The sequence below is a fragment of the Xenopus laevis genome, chromosome 6L (genome assembly GCF_017654675.1).
Source record: "Xenopus laevis strain J_2021 chromosome 6L, Xenopus_laevis_v10.1, whole genome shotgun sequence".
In the NCBI taxonomy this organism is placed as follows: domain Eukaryota; kingdom Metazoa; phylum Chordata; class Amphibia; order Anura; family Pipidae; genus Xenopus; species Xenopus laevis.
The window spans coordinates 77,124,443-77,140,476 of record NC_054381.1 but is presented as its reverse complement, the minus strand read 5'-3'; the positions used below and the strand labels follow the sequence as shown (position 1 = coordinate 77,140,476).

The 16,034-nt window shown below is 40.0% G+C and overlaps 2 protein-coding genes across 4 annotated transcripts in view; one reads left to right on the top strand and one right to left on the bottom strand.

Moving 5' to 3' along the window:
- Positions 1-16,034, top strand: part of mtrr.L (5-methyltetrahydrofolate-homocysteine methyltransferase reductase L homeolog) — a 148,746-nt gene that overhangs the window by 76,023 nt on the left and 56,689 nt on the right. The gene's annotated exons all lie outside the window — the stretch shown is intronic.
- Positions 2,513-6,131, bottom strand: LOC121394662. Of its 2 annotated transcripts, XM_041566213.1 has the most exons (3): positions 5,247-6,131; positions 2,866-2,905; positions 2,513-2,749 (listed from the first exon to the last, which is right to left on the bottom strand). In XM_041566213.1, exons 1-2 carry the CDS (start codon positions 5,838-5,840, stop codon positions 2,891-2,893), a joined length of 609 nt encoding a protein of 202 aa, XP_041422147.1. In that variant the 5' UTR covers positions 5,841-6,131; the 3' UTR covers positions 2,513-2,749; positions 2,866-2,890. The 2 variants fall into 2 exon arrangements, with proteins under 2 accessions (XP_041422147.1, XP_041422146.1); XM_041566212.1 differs by having other exon boundaries at positions 2,513-2,905.

The window sequence follows — 16,034 nt, the reverse complement described above, 5'->3', positions numbered from 1 at the left end:
CCAAAAAACCAATTACATTACCATAAACCAAAGGATTACATAGTCAAACTTTAATCCAAAAAAAAAAGAAAGAAAAGGAAAAAAAAATAATAAAATACCTCATCTGCACTGACTCTAAGTAGGAAAAAAACACGGATATAGAGAAAAAAGTATATAAGGCGCACCCGGCCCATATCTATACTCAATCCAGGGGCCCCAAGTTAACAAAAACTTCTGATGGGTGTCCAGCAAGATACTAGTCATTTTTTCCTCTGACATAATCCAGTCAACTCTAGATTTTACTGGGTCTGTAGGAATCCGTTTTGTTTCCAAGCCCCAGCTAGGGTCCTCTTAGCAGCCAACATTATTAAAGTGAATAAGCAAAACTGGGCATTGGTAAGTTCCTTAGGTTTAATGCCTAATAAGTTAATGCCTAATAAGGCTGTAGCAGGATCCCTGGGCAGGGAAATCTCCAGAACTGAGTAGATCATGTTAAAAATCCTTATCCAAAATCTCCGGGCCCCGGGAAAAGTCCACCACGTATGAAACATTGTGCCTATTTTCCCACAGCCCCTGAAGCAACCAGGATCAGCCACAGGAGAAAATTTAGCTATGCGTGCTGGTACTAAGTACCAACGGAAGAGAACTTTATAGTTTGCCTCTTGTAGAGAAACATTATTGGAAGACCGTTTAGTAGTGCTCCAAACATGATCCCAATCCTCAGAGGTTAATTCCCTAGAAAGGTCTTTATGCCAAGCCAACATATAAGGCAACCTCAGGGGCTGCGGGGAATCAAAGAATTTGTTATATAGACATGAAAATTACTAAAGTTGTCTAGGACAGCGAATGCACCACAGCTTATCCGTGAGCTGTTGTGAAGAAAGGTGGCCCAAAGGTGAACAGAACTGATGCCCTGATCAGACCACCACTTAAATTGTGAAGCTTGGAGGCCCGGGATAAACTGTGGATTCCGAAGAATAGGTGCTGCGGGGCTATGCGGGGACCCCAAATTTTAGTTTCTTGTTAGAAATGTCCCAGATTTTCAATGTATTTACAAGCCTGCTAGGATCTCTTCCCTGGGGAGCTTTAGATTAAAGCGATAGGGGAATATGGCCGGGTAAAAGAAGCTTCCAAAGAGACCCAATGGGGGCTGTCATTTGTGGAATGTAGGGTAAGAACCTGCGCTAGCTGGGCAGCCCTATAGTAAAAGGAGAGTTTCGGGAGGCCCAAACCCCCCCTAATTTTAGGTTGATAAAGAGTGAGTTTATTCACTCTTGGAGTTTTCCCCGCCCAGACAAATCTTAAAATTGTTGATTCAAATTTTCCTAAGTGCCCTACAGGGATTGGGATAGGTAGAGTCCTAAATAAATACAACAGCTTTGGTAAAAGTGTAATTTTAACTGAATTTATACGGCCTATCCATGATATATGGTGAGAACGCCATTTCTCTAAAAGAGCCGTCAAAGCCTTAAAAATTGGAGGGTAATTAAATTTGTATAACTGATCATAGGAGCTCGGTTTAATACCCAGTAAGGAAATATAATTAGGATGCCAATTAAATTCAAAATTGAAATGAAGCAATTTTTCTACTTCATAGGGAAGATTAATATTCAATGCTTCAGTTTCATGGTGGTTGATCTGTAATCCTGAAATAGAGCCAAAAGTGTCTAGCAGACCGTATAGGTTGGGGAAAGAGGTCAAAGGCGACCTTAATACCAGAAATATTAGGATTAGAGCGAATAGCAATAGCCAAAGGTTTAATAGCCAAAGGAAAGGGGAAAGGGGGCAACCCTGTCAAGTCCCCCTACTAATCTGAAACGGTTTGAAGGAAAAGCCCAGAATGTTGATAGTAGCCGATGGGGCATCATATAAAGCCTTTACCCAAGTAAAAAGGTTAGAGCCAAACCCCCATTTTGCTAATACATAGTACAAATAGTCCCAGGAGAGGGAATCAAAAACTTTGCGTATGTCTAATTTGAGGATCATAGATTTAATATCCGCAACTTTAGCATGCTGTGTAAGTACATGAGGCGCCTAGTAGCGTCAGAGGCTTGGTAACCTGGGACAAAACCCACCTGATCTTTGTTTTTTATTGAGGGGAGAAAGGCATTAATCCGTTGAGCTATAATTTTACCCAGAATTTTAATATCAGTGTTCAAAACCGAGATGGACCTGTCGTTTTTGCAATCAAATAAGTCTGTTTCAGGCTTAGGAATAGCCGATATTTAGCTTGTAATGATTCAGGTTGAAGTTTTTGACTGTCCCTAAGGCCATTAAGCATAGAAGTTAAATGAGGAATCAAAACCGTAACAAATTTTTTATAGTAATTATTTGCTATGCCGTCAAGACCCGGGCGGTATTAGATTTCAATTGCTTTATGGCCTGGGCAACCTCCTCTTGTGTCAGGAGAGAGTTGGGGAAGATCCAGGTCTTTAAAAAACCTAGCAAAGGTTTTGTCTGCAATGTATCTGTAATCTTCTGTGGGTTACCTGATAGATGCGTAATAATTAATCCAGCACACGAAGTTTGCTCAAGGGTTATTACCCGTGTTTAATGTCAAGCCAAACAGGTTACAACGTTTCGGGGGCGTACCCCTTCGTCAGGTGATCTGTGCCTCCCACTTCCACCATTAAATAGGTAAAAAAATTTTTTAAACAACACCCCCATATTAAGAAAAAATTTACATATCAATCAAGAACAATCAACAGGAATCCTTGGATTATAATAAAAGTCCAGAGTCCATCCAATATTCACAATAAAGTCCAAACCCCTGAAAAGTTTGAAAACATTTGTTCACACATTATTTTGTTATAAGTAGATCGTATCAAAAAAGAAAAAAATACTCAAAAGGATTCTTTAAACAATATAGGAAAGAATTAATCATACCTTTCCTTTTCTAACGAAAAAATTATCAACTTAGGAGAATCTGTAGAAAAATAGAAACAAATTAGCAACATAATCTCAAACCAAATGGTACATTGTTACAAGTAAGATCTCAGGCTGAATTCCTCATTTAACCCCCTCGGTGTCTGAGTTTGCAGCAGCCATATCCAGTAAGCCTCACGTTGTGCTAATCTTATCTTTAGATTTTGGTTCGATGAATATATTTTTTCTAGCACCTGCCATCGTAGTTGTGATGTCCTATGGCCTGCTTCAAAAAAATGTTGGTATAAAAAAGTTTCCTGCTTTTTCTTTTTATCACCAACTCCCTTAATGTCATCCTTTTGTGGTTTAAAATTTCTTATAGCAGCCTTATGTTCGTTTAACCTTATTTTAACCTGTCTACTCGTTTGGCCAATATATGCCAAACCACACGGGCATTTTAAACAGTAAATTACACCCTGAGAGTTACAGGTATGGAAACCTTTCGTGTTATGTTTTGTACCTTTTTGGGGATGTACCACATAATCTCCCTTAATAATACCAGTACAATGGCCGCAACAAAGACAGGGAAAAGTGCCTATCCTATCAGTGTGTACTTTATGGGGATTATGCTCCTTCTTTTTAATAATGTCACCAACATTCCTACCACGTTTATACGAAAACACAGGGGGCGATGTGAACAATTTACCAAATGAAACATCACCTTTTAAGACCTTCCAATGTTTCAAAATTGTTTTCCTTATATATTTCGCATTAATATCATATGTGGAAATAAAAGGTATGCGTTTATCCTTATTAGTAGTTCTAATCTGTTTTTGTAAGAGTTTAGTTCGAGGTATCTTACTAACCTCTTCACGAATTTTTAATAGGTTATTTTTGTCATAACCCCTTGTGTGAAATTTTTCAATCATCTTATCAGATTCACAAGCATACAATTCATCATCCGATGTAATTCTCCTAACCCTCATTAATTGGCTTTTAGGTAAGCCATTAAAAAGGCTAGGGGCATGGAAACTGGCAGGACTTAATAAATTATTACGATCAGTGGGTTTTGTAAAAACTGTAGTTTTAAAACCATTGTTAGATCTACAAATATCAACATCTAAAAAGTGAATGTTGGTAGGATGGTACTCTAGAGTAAATTTTAAAGTGCTATGTGCAGTGTTTAGATATCCAAGGAATTCCAACAATTTATCTTTGCCACCTTTCCAAAGAAAAAAAGTATCGTCCACATAGCGCCAATATGACAAAATATGCGGAGAAAATTCAGAGCTGGCAAAGATAAAAGTGTTTTCAAAATAATCCATAAAAATGTTTGCGTAAGCCGGTGACATATTAGCACCCATGGCGCAGCCTTGTGTCTGTAAGAAAAAATTGTTCTGAAAAGAAAAAACATTTTTCGTAAGCACCATCTCCAATAAAGTGCATAAAAAATTAATCTGATGTGTAGGTGTTTTAGTAAGGCCCAGATAAGAACGAACGCACTCAATGCCTTCATTATGCGGGATGGACGTAAACAAATCACATACGTCAAGGGAACATAGGAGGTAATCCTCTAAAGGTACAACAATCTCATCCAAACGTAACAGGAAATCACCTGTGTCTTGTACACAATGTTTCAACATTGGGATTATTTCTTGTAGTGCTATGTCAATAAAAATAGCAAGAGGCTGTAACAAAGAGCCCACATTACTTACAATAGGGCGCCCAGGTGGATTGATTAGGGACTTGTGGATTTTTGGCAGAAAATAAATGTGTGAGATTTTAGCTTGTTCACGAAACAGTAAATTATAAGTATCCTCTGTGATAATACCCTCCATAACCGCTGAATATAGGAAAATTTTTATTTCATCCTTAAGTTGTAAAGAGGGATCATAATCAATCTTCCTATAATGACAATCATTATTTAACTGGCGAAATGCTTCCTTTTCGTAATCACATTTATTTAACACCACAATCCCACCACCTTTGTCAGCTTTGCAGATCACAATAGAGTCATTCTCCTGAAGATTAACCAAAGCCTTCCTCTCAAGGGCCGATATATTTTGTTTGACTTTATTGTGACCATCAATCAAATGCTTTTCAACCTCCATTCTCACTAGAAATTCAAAAGCATCAAGTGAGGAATAATTCCCAGGGGGAACATATGTACTTTTTTGTTGCAATTTACAGGCCAATTTTTTATTTACCTCATCACTCTTAATGCCCACATTTTTATCAGAAAAATGCACCTTTAATTTAAGAGATCGCATAAATTTAAAGAAATCAACAGTAAATTCAAAAGGGGCATTCACATGCATAGGTACAAAATTAAGCCCTTTGTTTAGGACTGATAGTTCTGGTTCAGTCAAAACATGTGAGGATAAATTAAAAACGTTATTCACCTCAGTTTTTGTTGTTTCTTGGCTGCTGGCTGGCGTTTTTTTGCCCCTCCTGGTTCTCTTGTGTTGCTTTGGCGCTGGCCTAAAAAAGCCGGTGAGGATTGTGCAGAGGTGCCAGAAATAGAATCTGAATCCGAGGATTGTTGAGAGTAGGCTCCTTCCAAGTCCCCTGTTGATCTGGGCTGTCTTGTATATTGGGCCTTCCTTGTCGTTTTCCATGTATACACCTCCCCCCTCTCGTAATCTTTTGTATCTCTTTTGAATTTGCGCAATTTGGATTGAAGGATTTCCTGTTCGAGTGTATCTATCCTCACCTGAAGCTCTGCAAGCGTCGTTTTGACAGTATTCATCGTGTCCTTGGCCTTGAGTTCCTCCTCTGCTGTATGTATTTGCTGGCGAGTTTCCCGCAAGCCGTTTTGCAGCTGCTGCACAGTTAGAGTGATGAGATCGAGGCTGCATTTGTTTAGGATACACTGCCATCTGGAGACAAAATCCTTGTCCTCCCGGAACAGTCCTGGCTTTATGTGTAGTCTTAACCCCCGAGGTATTCTCTGTACCTTTGCATACTCGGACAAAGTAGAGGAGTGCAGTGTCCATGCTACCTCTCTCCTCTTTAGCCTTTCCAGCTCACGCAAGATTTCAGCGTCGCCCGCCGGTGTTATCGAAGGTAATGCTTGTGCGGCGTTCAGTATCCTTTTCCTTTCCGCCTCAGTAAAGCTGAAAGTATCAGCACGTTGGTCGGTTGAGGCGGAAATATCGGCAAATGACATCACGTAGGGGACACACACGAGGGTGCAAATACTGCTGCCGTAATAGTAACGAACTTCAGCCAAACGAAATGCAGATGCACACCTGGTCCCTCTTTCAACGTTCACGGTGCATGGATCATAGGAGGACGGCACCCCCAACGAAAGGTACGTAATAATTAATCCAGCACACGAAGTTTGCTCAAGGGTTATTACCCGTGTTTAATGTCAAGCCAAACAGGTTACAACGTTTCGGGGGCGTACCCCTTCGTCAGGTGATCTGTGCCTCCCACTTCCACCATTAAATAGGTAAAAAAATTTTTTAAACAACACCCCCATATTAAGAAAAAATTTACATATCAATCAAGAACAATCAACAGGAATCCTTGGATTATAATAAAAGTCCAGAGTCCATCCAATATTCACAATAAAGTCCAAACCCCTGAAAAGTTTGAAAACATTTGTTCACTCATTATTTTGTTATAAGTAGATCGTATCAAAAAAGAAAAAAATACTCAAAGGATTCTTTAAACAATATAGGAAAGAATTAATCATACCTTTCCTTTTCTAACGAAAAAATTATCAACTTAGGAGAATCTGTAGAAAAATAGAAACAAATTAGCAACATAATCTCAAACCAAATGGTACATTGTTACAAGTAAGATCTCAGGCTGAATTCCTCATTTAACCCCCTCGGTGTCTGAGTTTGCAGCAGCCATATCCAGTAAGCCTCACGTTGTGCTAATCTTATCTTTAGATCGTTGAAAGAGGGACCAGGTGTGCATCTGCATTTCGTTTGGCTGAAGTTCGTTACCTGATAGATGACCTTGTAAAGTCCTGATTCTGTGAATAGAAATAAGTTTGTCCCTTTTGTTCAGTTTACGGGCCAACATTCTACCTGGTTTATCTAGGAAGCTAAACAGTTTTTCTCTGCATTAGTAGTTGACAGTAAATCCAAACCTCTCTGGGCTTGTTGAAACTGATTCAGGTAAGATTCTGTGGGGAAACGCGTGTAAAGTTCTAATTTCTTGACTAAAATATCAGTCTTAGTTTTTTCCCTTTGGGAGCCTATTTGGATGAAAACACCCCTAATAAACGGGTTATGGGCCTCCCATAATATAGTTTTTGATGAATCCGAGGGGGATTTTCCGAAAAATACAAGACTAAGTTATCCTTAACCCTAGTTACCACTTCAGGAAAGCTTAAGAGTGACTCATTGAGCCTCCAGTGTCGGATAGGTGTTGGAGCTGAAATTTGAGAGAGTGTCTGCCATATGTATGCAGATTTGGGACAAGAGATCCAAAATGCTTACCTCTGTGGTGGTTGTGAGCAAATTGCCACTTTGGAGGCTCACGTTAGAGCACTAGAGCAACAAATTGCAACATTGCGGTCGATTGACAATCTTGAAAGGAGTCTTTTGCTCACTGAGCAGGACCTAGCGGGGTCAGATAGTTTGGGGGGAACAGAACAGCAGCAGGATGTTGAGGCAGCTAGCTGGGTGACAGTTAGAAAATCTAAGGTGGGCAAAAGGAAAATGGAGGCTGATCCGGAGATTATACATCGCAACAAATTTGCCAGATTGTGTGAAGATGATGGGAGTATGAAGTCTGGATTGGCAATTCTAGATGGGGCTGATCTCTCTAACAGCCGGGAGACCAGTTTCTCTAGTAGTGGTGGGGGGGAGAGTAGAGTCAGGCCTAAGCAGATTGTGGTTGTAGGGGACTCAATTATTAGGAAAGTGGATAGGGTAATTTGTCGTCCGGATCGCTACAACCGAACAGTTTGCTGTCTACCTGGTGCCAGGGTTCGGCATGTGGTTGATCGGATAGACAAATTATTGGGTGGGGCTGGGCATGACCCAGCTGTCTTAGTGCATATCGGTACTAATGACAAAATAAATGGTAGATGGAAGACCTTAAAGAATGATTTCAGGGATCTAGGCTCTAAGATCAAGGAAAGGTCTTCCAATGTCATCTTTTCTAAAATTTTGCCTGTACCACGTGCAAGTTTAGGAAAACAGCGGGAGTTTAGGGAGCTAAATGTGTGGTTCAAGTCTTGGTGCAGGAAGGAAGGGTTTGGGTTCCTAGAGCACTGGGCCGATTTTTCGTTGGGGTACAACCTATACAGTCGTGACGGTTTGCACCTCAATGGAAGGGGGTCGGCGGTGCTAGGGGAAAGAATGGCTAAGAGGTTGGAGGAGTGTTTAAACTAGGCAAGGGGGGGTGGGGTGAGATAAAGAATTATGGGGAAGCTAGGGTAGACGGGGCAGTGGGGTTAGTAAGGGGTCATGGGGGAGGAGTGAGGGGGGCATACAGTTTACCAGCTAAGGAGGTCCCTCTGTTACAAGGAAAACAGAATAATACTAACTTAACGTATAATTCTTCACTAAGTAATGCAAATTTCAAAATTAAAAGTAGTAACCTCCGCTGTATGCTGGCAAATGCATGGAGTTTGTCAGGTAAAATGGGAGACCTGGAATTAATTGCATGCTCTAAAAATTATGATATAATTAGTATCTTTGAGACCTGGTGGGATGAAACATGTGACTGGATTGTGAATTTAAATGGTTACACCCTTTTTAGAAGGGACAGAGGGATTAAAAAGGGTGGAGGAGTGTGTTTGTATGTAAAGCCTGAATTAAAGCCATGCGCTAAAGAAATAACAATAGCTGGCACTGGTGAGGGTATAGAATCACTCTGGGTAGAGATTTTGACTGGGCAAAAGGTAACAAAAAGAATTATCATTGGTGTATGCTATAAACCACCTCGTATAAGTGTCGAGTATGAAGCCCAGCTACTCTTGCAGATACAAGCGGCTTCACAGCTGGGTCAAGTTTGACTATGGGTGACTTCAATTATCCAGACATTGACTGGGGTAAGGGGGTTGCTAAGACAGAAAAAGCTAGTAGGTTTGTAAATATGCTGAATGACAACTTTTTATTCCAGCTCGTTCAAGAACCTACTAGGAATAACTCTCTTTTGGACCTTGTAATAACTAACAATACTGAACTCATCTCTAACATTTGTGTGGGTGAGCATTTAGGGAATAGTGATCATAACATGGTCTCCTTTGAGATTCTGTTGCAGAAGCAATTCTATAAGGGAGTAACTAAAACACTAAGTTTCAGACGTGCAAACTTTGACAGTATAAAGGCATCTCTGCAACATATTAGGTGGGAAATGCTTTTCACAGGGTTAAACACAGAACAAAAATGGGAAGTCTTTAAAATGCTGCTTAATAAATATACTTGTTAGTATATTCCACTTGTACAAGGAACGTCGTTGCAAAGCAAAACCTTTTTGGTTCAATAGAAGCGTTGGTTTTGAGGTGGGTAAGAAAAGACGTGCTTTTAAAGGAAAACTATACCCCCAAACAATGTAGCTCTCCATTAAAAGATACTGAGTAAAACAGCTCATGTGTAAAACCCTGCTTCGTGTAAATGAACCATTATCATAAAAATATACTTTTTTAGTAGTATGTAGAAAATTGCCATTTTAAAAAATAAGGGCCACCCCCTGAGATCGTACGATTCACTGTGCACACATGCAAACCACATGTAAGGTCACATGAGCCAATTAACAGACAGATTTCTGCCTTTTGCTTCCTCACTTCTTCCTGTTACAGTTAGTGTTGTAGTATTTCTGGTCAGGTGATCTCTGAGGCAGCACAGATAGCGTCACGAAATGGTGGTTCAAGGCAAGAGATGTAAAAGGGCAATACAGTATTTATGTAAATATATATTCCAGTTTGGTAAGATTCTTTAATATGTCATTCAATTTGATATAAACTATCTGTTGCTTAAGTATTCATTTTGGGGGTATAGTTTTCCTTTAAGGCTTTCAAATTAGCTGGTACAGCCGAAACATTTATAAGGTACAAGGAGGCCAATAAATCATGCAAGGAAGCTATAAGGCAAGCTAAAATTGCTATAGAAAAGGATATTGCAGCAAGCAGTAAAAAAAATCCAAAATTATTTTTTAAATATGTTAATAGTAAAAAAATGAAGCAGGAAGGGGTGGGACCCTTACTATCAGAGGGGGGTCAGCTGGTTGATGAAAACAAAATAAAAGCGCAGATTCTGAACTCATATTTTTCATCTGTCTACACAAATGAGGAACCAGTAAGTGAAGGTTTCCTTCTTAACAGTCCCAATTCTAGTAATACAACTAATGATGCATGGTTCACACATGAAGAAATTCAAAAGAGACTAGAACATGTTAAGATTAACAAAGGTCCAGGGCCAGATGTTATTCATCCCAGGGTAATTAGCGAGCTTAGCTCTGTGATTGCCAAACCTCTTTACTTAATTTTTCAGGATTCATTGAGATCTGGCATAGTGCCGAGAGACTGGCGAATTGCTAATGTGGTGCCTCTATTCAAAAAAGGATCCCGTTCTCAGCCTCAAAACTATAGGCCAGTTAGTCTGACGTCAGTGGTAGGAAAGCTTTTCGAAGGGTTAATAAAGGATAAGATACTGGACTTCATAGCAAATCATAATACTATGAGTTTGTGCCAGCATGGTTTTATGCGTAATAGATCTTGCCAGACTAACTTAATTTCTTTTTATGAGAATGTAAGTAGAGACCTCGATTCTGGGATGGCAGTGGATGTGATTTACTTAGACTTTGCTAAAGGATTTGATACAGTGCCACACAAAAGGTTACTGGTTAAATTAAGGAATGTTGGCCTGGAACATAGTATTTGTACCTGGATAGAGAACTGGCTAAAAGATAGACTACAAAGAGTGGTGGTAAATGGAACATTTTCTAATTGGACCAGTGTTGTTAGTGGATTACCGCAGGGCTCTGTACTAGGTCCCTTGCTTTTCAACTTGTTTATTAATGACCTGGAGGTGGGCATTGAAAGTACTGTTTCTATTTTTGCAGATGATACTAAATTGAGCAGAACTATAGGTTCCATGCAGGATGCTGCCACTTTGCAAAGTGATTTGTCTAAATTGGAAAACTGGGCAGCAAACTGGAAAATGAGGTTCAATGTTGATAAATGCAAGGATATGCACTTTGGCAAAAATAATATAAATGCAAGTTATACACTAAATGGCAGTGTGTTGGGAGTTTCCTTAAATGAGAAGGATCTAGGGGTCTTTGTAGATAACAAGTTGTCTAACTCTGGGCAGTGTCATTCTGTGGCTACTAAAGCAAATAAAGTTCTGTCTTGCATAAAAAAGGGCATTAACTCAAGGGATGAAAACATAATTATGCCTCTTTATAGGTCTCTGGTAAGGCCTCATCTGGAGTATGCAGTGCAGTTTTGGACTCCAGTCCTTAAAGGGGAAGGAAACCTAGTCGGCGCAAACCCCCCACCCCCCCTCCCGTTTGTTGCCCACCCTCCCCCCTTGCCTACCCGTCCCGCTGGGCAAATGCCCCTAACTTGTTACTTACCCTTCTGCGCAGGTCCAGCCAGGGAGTTCACAGACGACATATTCTTCCACGCGATCTTCTTCCTGCTTTGAACGGCGCATGCGCAGTAGGATCATTTCGCCGGTACGATCTACTGCACATGCGCGTGACTTTTGGCGCATGCGCAGTAGATCCGTACCGGTGAAATGATCCTACTGCGCATGCGCCAAAACGCCATTCACAGCAGGAAGAAGATCGTGTGGAAGAAGATGTCGTCTGTGAACTCCCTGGAGTTCACAGACGAGAGGGGTGTGTGTATGGATGCTGGGTTTTCATTTGGAGGGGTTGAACTTAATGGACTTTGTCTTTTTTCAACCCAATTTAACTATGTAACTTCTTCGGCCTGGAAACAATTGTGTATAAAATGTCCCCATAGTAAGGGAGTAATATCGGTCTTGTATAAGGAAATATTACATTCTGTAACTCCTGCTATCCCGGGTTATATTAAGCACTGGGAACAAGCATTGAACATATCATTAGATGAACCAATGTGTCAATCAACATTTTAGCATAAGAAACATTGTACAGGTATGGGACCCATTATCCAGAATGCTTGGGACCTGGGGTTTTCCCAGATAATGGATCTTTCCATAATTTTGATCTTCATACCTAATGTCTACTAGAAAATTATATAAACATTAAATGAACCCAATAGACTGGTTTTGCTTCCAATAAGAATTAATTATATCTTATTTGGTATCAGTATTATTACAGAGAAAAGGAAATAATTTTTAAATTTTGGATTATTTTATTATAATGGAGTCTATGGGAGACAGCTATTCTGTAATTCGGATCTTTCTGGATAACGGGTTTCCGGATAATGGATCCCATACCTGTATAAGGTAATCTCAGGTTGGTACATTGTACCACTCAAATTACATAAATTCTATCCCAATATTATCAATGATACATATTTGGTGGCAATGTAGAGAAGCTGCTAGATTTTGGTCCAGAATATATACTCTAATTCTATTCTGGGGATCAACATTCCGAAAGACCCCGTCCAGGCTTTACTCAATAAATCACTTCCAGTCCCAAATAAGCCGAAAGAAAATTAATACAATATATTTTTATTGCAGCAACTATACAGTGGTGTGAAAAACTATTTGCCCCCTTCCTGATTTCTTATTCTTTTGCATGTTTGTCACACTTAAATGTTTCTGCTCATCAAAAACCGTTAACTATTAGTCAAAGATAACATAATTGAACACAAAATGCAGTTTTTAAATGAAGGTTTACGTTATTAAGGGAGAAAAAAAAACTCCAAATCTACATGGGCCTGTGTGAAAAAGTGATTGCCCCCCTTGTTAAAAAATAACTTATCTGTGGTTTATCACACCTGAGTTCAATTTCAAAGGTTATAAAGCCATTTCAAAAGCTTTGGGACTCCAGCGAACCACAGTGAGAGCCATTATCCACAAATGGCAAAAACATGGAACAGTGGTGAACCTTCCCAGGAGTGGCCGGCCGACCAAAATTACCCCAAGAGCGCAGAGACAACTCATCCGAGAGGCCACAAAAGACCCCAGGACAACATCTTAAGAACTGCAGGCCTCACTTGCCTCAATTAAGGTCAGTGTTCACGACTCCACCATAAGAAAGAGACTGGGCAAAAACGGCCTGCATGGCACATTTCCAAGGCGCAAACCACTTTTAAGCAAAAAGAACATTAAGGCTTGTCTCAATTTTGCTAAAAAACATCTCAATGATTGCCAAGACTTTTGGGAAAATACCTTGTGGACCGACGAGACAAAAGTTGAACTTTTTGGAAGGTGTGCGTCCCGTTACATCTGGCGTAAAAGTAACACAGCATTTCAGAAAAAGAACATCATACCAACAGTAAAATATGGTGGTGGTAGTGTGATGGTCTGGGGTTGTTTTGCTGCTTCAGGACCTGGAAGACTTGCTGTGATAGATGGAACCATGAATTCTACTGTCTACCAAAAAATCCTGAAGGAGAATGTCCGGCCATCTGTTCGTCAACTCAAGCTGAAGCGATCTTGGGTGCTGCAGCAGGACAATGACCCAAAACACACCAGCAAATCCACCTCTGAATGGCTGAAGAAAAACAAAATGAAGACTTTGGAGTGGCCTAGTCAAAGTCCTGACCTGAATCCTATTGAGATGTTGTGGCATGACCTTAAAAAGGCGGTTCATGCTAGAAAACCCTCAAATAAAGCTGAATTATAACAATTCTGCAAAGATGAGTGGGCCTAAATTCCTCCAGAGCGCTGTAAAAGACTCGTTGCAAGTTATCGCAAACACTTGATTGCAGTTATTGCTGCTAAGGGTGGCCCAACCAGTTATTAGGTTCAGGGGGCAATTACTTTTTCACACAGGTTTGGATTTCTTTTCTCCCTAAATAATAAAAACCCTCATTTAAAAACTGCATTTTGTGTTTACTTGTGTTATCTTTGACTAATAGTTAAATGTGTTTGATGATCAGAAACATTTTGTGTGACAAACATGCAAAAGAATAAGAAATCAGGAAGGGGGCAAATAGTTTTTCACACCACTGTAGCTGCCTCTTGGAAAAAGCCTTCTATTCCTATCATTATGTTTCTTCTTAAAATGCACTGGATCGTGGTGAATGAGAGATTATCGAGTATAGCTTTGGAGACTTATAATACTTATGTTAAAATATGGTCCCCTTGGATTTCATATACCAAAATGCGGAATGAATAGGCTAAATAGCTCATCCAATTTTCCTATACATAAAAGATTTATAGTTACATAGTTAAATTGGGTTGAAAAAAGACAAAGTCCATCAAGTTCAACCACTCCAAATGAAAACCCAGCATCCATACACACACCCCTCCCTACTTTTAATTAAAATTCTATATACCCATACCTATACTAACTATAGAGTTTAGTATCACAATAGCCTTTGATATTATGTCTGTCCAAAAAATCATCCAAGCCATTCCTAAAGGCATTAACTGAATCAGCCATCACAACATCACCCGGCAGTGCATTCCACAACCTCACTGTCCTGACTGTGAAGAACCCTCTACGTTGCTTCAAATGAAAGTTCTTTTCTTCTAGTCTAAAGGGGTGGCCTCTGGTACGGTGATCCACTTTATGGGTAAAAAGGTCCCCTGCCATTTGTCTATAATGTCCTCTAATGTACTTGTAAAGTGTAATCATGTCCTCTCGCAAGCGCCTTTTTTCCAGAGAAAACAACCCCAACCTTGACAGTCTACCCTCATAATTTAAGTCTTCCGTCCCTCTAACCAATTTAGTTGCACGTCTCTGCACTCTCTCCAGCTCATTTATATCCCTCTTAAGGACTGAACTGCATACTCCAGATGAGGCCTTACCAGGGACCTATAAAGAGGCATAATTATGTTTTCATCCCTTGAGTTAATGCCCTTTTTTATGCAAGACAGAACTTTATTTGCTTTAGTAGTCACAGAATGACACTGCCCAGAATTAGACAACGTGTTATCTACAAAGACCCCTAGATCCTTTTCATTTAAGGAAACTCCCAACACATTGCCATTTAGTGCATAACTTGCATTTATATTATTTTTGCCAAAGTGCATAACCTTGCATTTATCAAGAGTAAGCAGTGTTTTTCCAGAATAAATTGTGAGTTTTGTAACCTTGATACTATATATTTTATGCTACCCCTAAATATATGTATTTTATAACCCTTGGAGAAATTTAATAAAGAAATGAGTAATAATACGGAGATAGACGTCTGAGTTTAAATGTTAACATTTTTTTTTTTTTGTAAACCACTTCTGTACTTTGATTTAATGTAAAATTATATTACGATACATTGTACAAGTATTCTTTGAATATACAGTATAATTGTAAATATTGTAAGCGCTCTCCTCTGCGTAGGTGGGCATTTATCTGAAAAGGAAAAACAAAGGAAAAGTATATGTGAATAAAAACAAATACTGTATGTACGTTCAATAAAAAAAGTTTTAAAAGCGAAAGAACTGTCTTGATCTGTCGATCCGGTAAGTGGGCGGAGCAGACAACCAGGAAGTGCGCACAGCAGCAGAGCATGTCCATTGCACGTGTTCTGCTGCTGCCTGTGGGGCCCCTGGGCGATCGCACCCCAGGGGCCACTCGTTCCCGGCCCTAGCTCATTGCCTAGGGGCTGGGGAACAAGAAGGAACAGAGCGAGCGGCTTGAAAAGCCGATCCTCCTTTCCCAAACCCTGTAATGCTGCAGAACGTAGAATCTATATTCTGTGGCACTTAAAGGGTAAATGCAGTCCCAGACGCAGAGATGGATGGGCTCCGGCCACTTAAAGGGGAATCTGGGGGAATGGCTTAACGCCACAAATTTTACGGATGTGTGGATATGGGCATATCCAACAGAGAAGCAATATTCGTGTTATACCACGTCCACCTCAGCGCTGTCCCGGATCAATTTGGCTGTAGCATTTCCGCAATCCCTTCCTATAATAAAATCCATCTCCTTCATCCCAAGAATATGCTCTGACCATGCACCCCTTCAGGTAGATTTGCAGCTGGGAGGAAGGAGCAGACATCAGCAATGGAGGCTGCCTCCAAAATGGATTAGCCATGACCAGGTCAGGGAGGCCTTTAAAACACAGTTTAAAGAGTACTGGTAGCTTAATCAGGGATCCGCCCAAGAACAGATAG

Coding starts and splice junctions, on each gene's coding strand:
- LOC121394662 (XM_041566212.1), bottom strand. CDS start 5,840: ATGGACACTGCACTCCTCTACTTTGTCCGAGTATGCAAAGGTACAGAG.